This window comes from Stegodyphus dumicola, chromosome 2 (assembly GCF_044657685.1).
Source record: "Stegodyphus dumicola isolate Sdum_Otavi_A_Nest chromosome 2, ASM4465768v1".
Classification (NCBI taxonomy): Eukaryota; Metazoa; Arthropoda; class Arachnida; order Araneae; family Eresidae; genus Stegodyphus; species Stegodyphus dumicola.
This window is the reverse complement of record NC_140769.1, coordinates 279,742,178-279,750,245: the sequence shown is the minus strand read 5'-3', so window position 1 is coordinate 279,750,245 and position 8,068 is coordinate 279,742,178. Positions and strand designations below refer to the sequence as shown.

At 30.3% G+C, this 8,068-nt stretch overlaps 2 protein-coding genes across 2 annotated transcripts; both read left to right on the top strand.

Annotated features, from left to right (window-relative positions):
- Positions 1-573: 573 nt before the first annotated feature.
- Positions 574-2,041, top strand: LOC118205177 (uncharacterized). Its single transcript, XM_085810368.1, has 6 exons — positions 574-842; positions 922-1,077; positions 1,167-1,315; positions 1,456-1,546; positions 1,625-1,790; positions 1,914-2,041. The coding sequence occupies exons 1-5, from the start codon at positions 708-710 to the stop codon at positions 1,667-1,669; spliced, it is 576 nt and encodes a 191-aa protein (XP_085666494.1). The 5' UTR covers positions 574-707; the 3' UTR covers positions 1,670-1,790; positions 1,914-2,041.
- Positions 2,005-4,300, top strand: LOC146998988 (uncharacterized). Its single transcript, XM_085810369.1, has 5 exons — positions 2,005-2,081; positions 2,425-2,566; positions 2,825-2,898; positions 3,218-3,303; positions 4,112-4,300. Exons 1-4 carry the CDS (start codon positions 2,022-2,024, stop codon positions 3,290-3,292), a joined length of 351 nt encoding a protein of 116 aa, XP_085666495.1. The 5' UTR covers positions 2,005-2,021; the 3' UTR covers positions 3,293-3,303; positions 4,112-4,300.
- The last annotated feature ends 3,768 nt before the right edge of the window (positions 4,301-8,068 follow it).

Genomic DNA, 8,068 nt, shown 5'->3' with positions numbered 1-8,068 from the left:
GGTAGTTTATAGATTTCTTTAAAGACTAAGGGAGGAACTTCTTAAACTAGAAACCATATTAAGAGAAATGTTTATCTTATCAAATGCATTACAAGCACATATAATTTTCATTATACGTACTTTTAATGTCATAATTTGTAAATGGACATAATGAATCGATAAAATAATTATTATCAATTGAGCGCACAGCGAAAGTAACAAAAATTATTTATTGATGCTGGTAATTAACCAAATTAATTAAAAAATACCTTGTTAATTTACTAGACACGTTTTTGGGAATATAATCTGTCTTAATACTTTTAAATATACATATAAATATCTAATTTCCGCTCTTAAGAAAATTTAGTTATGACTCAAAATTTTGAAGTTCCATTTAACATATCATTTGATTTATCTGTGATTTTGTAATGTAAATAAATCGTAATATTTATGAGAATAAATTAATATCATATATAACCACTGTTAAATCTATTGAAATTGTTTATTACACAGAATTAATTTCAAGTTTTTAATATTTAAAGATAAGAATTAGTAAAATTTTATATAAATGAAACAGTTATTCAATAATTTTTTAAAGATTTCTTTCCTGTTTTTTCTAAGTAATTTTGTCCCCTTATAGTTTTGAATTTGCTGTTCTTTCACCTTGTCTGTCATTCTGCGCTATATTGCACTGATTGATATTTAGTTGTCATTAAAATTTAGGAAGAATGTTATACTATATATTTCTTACAGAAGAAGGCGTCATTGGGTTGACGTTTCCTGATATCACAGATGACTTGAAAGAAATGAACATAAAATTAGGGCCCAGAAAGCATATTATGCAAATTGTGAATAGAATAAGGGTAACAATATAATTTCAATAATGGAATAACAATGACGGATAATTTTATATTATTATCTGAAAAGTCATTTTCTTTTTAGTGCCCATCAGTTCAAGCGGTTGCTTCAATACCATCAGATGAAAAATGCACTGAAAAGGTCTGTCAAGATGCAAGTGCCATTTCTCCACAGAATATACAAAGAAAAGAGGTGTCTTTAGACATATCCAAAATATATAACCAGTGTATTTCAAACAAGGTAATAAAAGTTGTCTTTTAATTTTAATTATGTAAAAGAACACGTTGTGATTTATTAGTCGGTTATTACAATTTTCTCAATTTTTTCAGGATTCTTTTGATATCAGAAAGTGGGTCAGCAGTCACCCACAAGGCAAACAGCTCTGTGACAACTTGGATAGAGGTTCCTACAAGACTGAAGACAGGCAGCTGCTAGTTAGGATAGTCTGTTCAAAATTAGTAAACTTATGTGGAACTGTGTAAGTTTTTTTAGTGAACTTGAATATATTTTCATTGATTTAAGTCTGGAAGGTATAGATACGTTCTGAAAATTAAGAAAATATTTTATTTTATATGAATTTCAAGAATTTTCCATTAAATTATTTTTTTTTTTTTTTAGCTACCCATCCTCAGAATGGAAGGAACGTACTGCAGAGGCATTAGTAGATGCATTTCCATTGTTAAAATCAAAAAGATTCCCACATGGGCATGTAAGTGTTCTTTAATTTTCAAAAAATTACTTTAAAACATGTTATCTAGTTATGTGATGTGTATTAATTTATGTGCAGGAAAGCTTCTATGATAAGACCACAGGAATAAGCTTTATAGAATAGGCCTGAAAACGCTTAGGAAGTCCATCAAAGAAAAAAAGGATTAGCCAAAACTTCAAAAATCTGCAGAATAGAACCATCTCTTGAAACAGAACGTTTGACTAAAGAGGATTTAGAAGAAAAGGTTTTTTTCAGCTTTCGTAAAATTCATATTCATAACATTTTAAAATATTTCTATGTTATAAATATTTCATCTATACTTAAAGAAAATGTTTGAAAATTAGTGCATATAAATTTTTTGTTATAGATAATGTGGATGAAATTTAAAAATCCCATAGAACCCAATAGACAGGCGATTTCAGATATATTGTCTGAAACAATGGCTGACAGACAAACTGAAATAAGAGATTCAGGCATGACCATAACAGATGTTTTAGAGAGATGTCCCAGGCTACAAGATTATAGAGGAGATATGGTAAGAAATTTAGCTAATTAATTTTCAGTTAGTAATTGCACTTTAAATTTACATATACGCATAGTGTATATTGGTGATCTTTAAAATGTGTCGAGCCAGGAAATTAAAATCAAAGTTTCAGCATAATCAATTCAAAGAATTTCAGTTCAAAATCATTTTTCAGCATTATGTTAAAACACATAAGTTCTTGTAATAATTTTCATTCAGGATATGCTTGGTTTAAGAAACTGAACCATTAACCACATGCATTCAGTTTTTAAAATCAACATTTTTATGAATATGTACTAGATAACCTATTTTTGATTTTTGTATAAACTTACTGGAAATTATGTTGTGTTTGCAGATTGATGCAGAATTTTTACGCATGCATCCCAATTCAGACACTTTCTTGGGAAAGTTTTCATCTTTTTATGTCCCAAGAATTTTGAGATATGCTGAATCAAAACGGCCTGATCTTCTGGTACCAAGTATTGCTGATTTCAGTGGTAAAGATCTTTAAAAATTTAACTAGGATTATAAATCATATAATACTTTAAAACTTTTTTACGTACTGTTTTAATTACCTAAAGTAATTTTTTATCTATTACTTGCATTGGTCATTCTTAAATGGCTTATAAAGTTTTTTTTTCTGGCTTGTAAAAGTAAGCTGTAAATCCATGTACCTCTAGTACCAAAGGCCTTTTTAATGATATTTTTGTAATCCTTATGTAATAAAAGTCTGTGTATTTTTTTCATATATATAGGTGATCTAAAAGCATTAGTTTTGCTCCCAGAACTTTTGCCCAGCCCAAATTATGGTAAAGGAAGAGGGAAAAAGGTAAAAAAAAGGTCTCATTCATTATTAATGAGTAAATACTTGGCATAAGTCTATGCATAAAAAATAATTTCATATGCTTAGCTAAAATTCTTTTAATAGGATAATATTTTTAGTTTGTAGTGTATGTGTATGCAAATAAGCTATTGATACTATATGTAAGTGAATTGAGCTGCATATCCTTTGAACTTTGCTACATTTTCTTTCTTGAAAGGTTCATGTGTGATATTTATGTAGCTTCAATTAATAATTACATTTCACATGCAATTGTTATCCAGTTTATGTCTTTTATATATATATACTTTTATTTTTATTTCTGTAGAGTAAAGGCAAAACAAGTATTTTGGCATCAGGCTGTTATTTACAAAAAAAAACATTCCAAATTCTGCACTTCTAATATTTGTTAATGTAAGTATTTATGAGTTTTGTATGTTTTGCACTTTCATTTTAAGAGGGCAGATCATATTTAAACGAGCCATTTTACAACAGTGAATGTATTTGGCCTCACGTGGCTAAAATTCATGTTCTCAAGCTGCTTTCAACTGTTGTACCCACAGATGATGCATCGTCATTTAGCTAATTTTTGTAGAATTGAAATGGCATTGATTTGAATGTCACCTACATACTAGCAAATATTTCGAGAGAATAAGAAGGTTTGTATTATGTGTGATGTCTTTGTATCATCTAAAGCATGACAGTAATCATTTCTATGCATGTATCATATAGTGAACATAGATTTTTTTTTACTTGTATAGTGTTGGAGAAACTGCTTGAATTTCAAAAAGTAATTCCAGTCAGACTAGGGCAATTATGAAATCAAGAACAAGCATCATAGTTTAATATGAAGAAATGATATTTGGTTTCATAAGAATAAGCCAGACTAATTCTCCATATTCTTTGTTCTTTTTACATTATTTATTACACTTTTCATGAAGAAGCAATGCACAAATAGCAGTATGCATTACTATCCTATTCTATACTTGCATCAATATAATACTTAAATATTCCTATATGTTTTGATACTGCACTTTTACAGAAACTAAAAGCAAAAGGCCTCTATGTGCATAAAATTACTTGAGTAGTATTTTTGTATGAAGAAAAAAATTTTCTGGCAATATTTTTTAATTGGAAAGATAAACTTTCTAATATGGATAATTGGTATTTGACTTGCCCTCATAGGTATGGATGTATTCTTAATGAAGAAATTTATTTTCAGGGAATAGAAGACATGGAGTCTCTTGAACCAGGGCAGAATAAGCAACCGATTCTAGTGTGCATTTCAAATTCATTTTACATTAAAGCAGATAACAAGTTAATAGCATGTCCAAATCACGCCATGAAGACATTCGACATTTTATTTAAATCCCATTTCGTATTTAGTGTGCAATATGCACATGTATTAACAAATTTTTACAATTTTATGGAAAGTTTTTTATACAATATAAGCACTCCTAGAGCATGTGTGGACTCGTTAAATACATGTTTCAGCAACATAGCTATTGAGTAAAAATTTATTGCAATTTTAATATTTTTATTATATTATTATTATTGAGTAAAAATTTATGTATGTATAATATGTTTCTTAATAAAGAGTTTTTTATGTATTGCTTGTTTTCATTTATTTTTAAATTACTTTGTTCATGGAAATTATTATAATTCTGCAGATTAATGATTTCTACTCATATTTAACCAATCAATAAAGTACATATTAATTTTCAGCAGAATTATGAAACATGAATGTTTATCTTACACATGTGAGCTAATCCATATTATTTCACTTTTACTTTATTCTTTCCACATGAGACTTCGAATTGGAATTAACATATATAAAAATAAGTTTAGTCTAAAAGTATATGTAAACAATTATTCACCTATAATGATTAATGTATAGGAATTTGTATGCATATAACTTCTCAAAAGTAAAAAGTGTTGTAAGCTAACTGAAGATAAGCTTTATTCATAATTTGGGGTTAATTAATTTTAAGTTCTTAATGATTTTGTAATAAGAAATAGAAACAATTCTTTTGCAGTATATGAAGTTAAAAACAATAGCATGAGAGTATTTTATGGTTACTAATTTTCTGAATCTCATACATTGCAAATAAAGCTGAATAATTTAGGGAAATTAAATTCACATTTTTTTCTTATTTCAATGTATATTAAAATTTGTTATTCGATATTTTTATGCATATTATGCTCAAGTCGACAAAGTACTAGTAATATCAATTCACAAATTGTATTAATATATTCACTTATAAGTAGCATTTAAAGAAGTTGAATCTATCAGAATATAATACAGGTTTACTGAGACATATATACATGATCAGCTGTTTTAACACATTCAAATTTTCATTATTATAAAATTTTTCAAGAAGTATTTTTGATAAATTACATTTCCAAATATTGCGATTATTTAATTTAAAATTTAGCTTACAATTTACATGATTATGTGTTCTAATCTTGTGAATAAACATAATTTGTTTTTTAAAATTAAAATATGTATACAAAATTTAGAATATATATCACTATACATATATGATTCATCTAAAATAATTTTTTGATTTCTCAAACCAAAGTTTGAAAATTTCTGAAATATTTATTCAAAGATTTAAGTACCTGAAAAACCTTTTTTATTCAAATACCAAGCTTTAAGTGTGAATATCTTGCTATTCCAGTTTTTAAGTTGCTTTGATTTTAATATTGCTTTTTTATTGCTTAGTATACATAAAGGCAAGAACCATGTTTCTGTAAAATAAAATATATTCTGTGAATTTAAAGTAATTTCATATCAGAAGTACTGTGAGAAAGTGATAGTGTTATTTCAGAATGTTAAATATTGTAACATGACACCGAATTTCCAATATTTTAATGTGGATGTAATATTTTGATATATATATATTTCGCTAGATTTGGAAAGAAAAACTATATGTCCAAATAAAGAAGATATGATTATCCTAAAACAATGATTTTTATTTCAGTGATGGTCTACTTTGATTCATAATCGTCTTCATGACCAATAAATGTTTTTGTAAGTACATAGGTAGCAAATCTAAAACAGCAGATATTTAAAGTCACAATATAGCATGTTAAAAAGTAGTGTAAAACATTTTTTCAAGATAATATTAACCAGAAATCTAAAACTTTGCCTCAGCCATAAATTTTACATAGCAAATACCAATTTTCAGTTTGCCAATAAAACAAATGTAAAATAATTATATAAAAATCGCACCATCAAGGAGTGAGCAGACTATTATGACTCCTTGTAATGTGTGTGGTTTCACCTGAATATCGGGCGGTATCTCGCTATCGGCAAGAGTGAACGAAAAAAGAGTCACTCCTTTTTTTGTGTGAGAAGGAACCACTTTTTATTAGAGTGAAAAGTCGCTCTTTTGAGGTTGGTGCCATTTTGGCATTAGAGGGAGGTGAGATGTCACTCTTTTGGAGTCGGATACAACTCTTTCGAATTTAGAGTGTATGTTTCCCCTCTCGCTCCTTCCGCGATTCTGCGATTTTGAAACTTCACCGCCAATTCGAAGAGTTCCTGCAATGTTCTTGGGTTTCTAATTTCAAAGTAGTCTTGGACAGCGGGTAACAATCTTGGTAATATTATTTCAATAATCTCCGCATCGGGTTTCTTGCCATACAGCATATCCGTTAGCTTGATTTTTCGTAAAATAAAGTCCGTCAATTGTGCTGTATCCCGTTGATAGAAACTATATAGCTCGGCTTCCAGCCGTGCGCGATCTTTCACTATGGGGAAGGCCTTTACTAACGATTTTTTGAAATTTTCAAAAGTATACGTCGGGCTTCCAAATTCACCTAGAAGAAATTTGCCTATATTTTTCCACCATAGCGCGGCCTGTCCTCTTAGTGCTGATGTGGCGATGGCGACTTTTTGTCTTTCAGGCACAGGGTAGAGCTGAAAGTGGTTTTCTATACCTTCTAAAAATACGGACACCGAATTTTTTCCGTCGAAATAGACGTTTGGCTTGATTGATGCTCTCAAAGTCTGGACCAGGTATCCAAATCCTTCTAACTGAGTTGTCATTTCTTGGTGTTGTCCAGCGGCTTCCATCCAGTTTTCGGCCATTTCAGTTCGATAAGTGTTCGGGCGCCAATATAACGTTGCGCGCCTCTAAACCACAGAATCTTATAAAGGGTTAAGTCCCTTTTTATTCAACGTACTAATTTACAATTGCGTCCTCTTGACGCTTACAACTTTGCCAACTAGGCAGTCAAAATAAAATAATAACCTGAAAAGAAAATAAAGACAAGATTCTAACTACGAGGCTCTCTAAAATAACTAACTCACCGCGTTTTACAAAAGCCGCAGCTAATTCAGCAGACTTGAAGCTCACTGGAACAATTGCAACTACTTCCCGCCAAGCACATAGGCCGCAACGCGGGGTTCTTTAATTCTCGATTTCTACCTCCGCGCTCGCGAAGTAAGAATAACTCTCTCTCACCGAACTTGTTTCCTTCTATTTAAATCATACTACTTCCGCTGATAATTTGAATGCTTGCGCGTTCTACTCAAATTTACATATTCTGGCATTGGCAGTTCCAGGGGAAAGTAAGGCTTGACAGGAAAGATAGTTTAAACTTAAAATAAATGTTAGTTAAAATAAATATAAACCCTACAGTTCTAACATTAGTATTTTGACACTAAATTGCACTTTTCTCAAGTAACGTATCATTTTTTTCCATGTTTCGATTCTACAATTCAAGTTATGCCTATATTAGGCTTTCTCAACCGATGGTACGCAAGAGAAAAATAGGTGGAGCAAAGTATTTTGAACTATTAAATTCAAAAATTAAACCCCAACATCCTGATGGAGTTTCCTTCTCTAACACTTGTAAATTTATGCGATCTGAGCTTTGTTCAAGAGTGGTGGTGGTGGTGGTAGTAGTACTTTGTAGCGGTGGTACTAAAGGTTTTCAATTTTTGTTTAGATGGTACGCGTATAAGGTATTTCTCCCACTTCCCTAGCGTGCCTTCGTAGTGTAACGGTAGCACGCTGGGCCGGTATTTCAGAAGTTCGTGGTTCGATTCCCGGCAAAGGCGTTGTTAATTTTTCATCTTGGCTGCTTCCAAAAAATATCCTAATGTTAAGTTACTACACCCGTTAGTCAAAAGGCTGAGAATCGCTGGCTTAGATGTTAAATTTTGTGA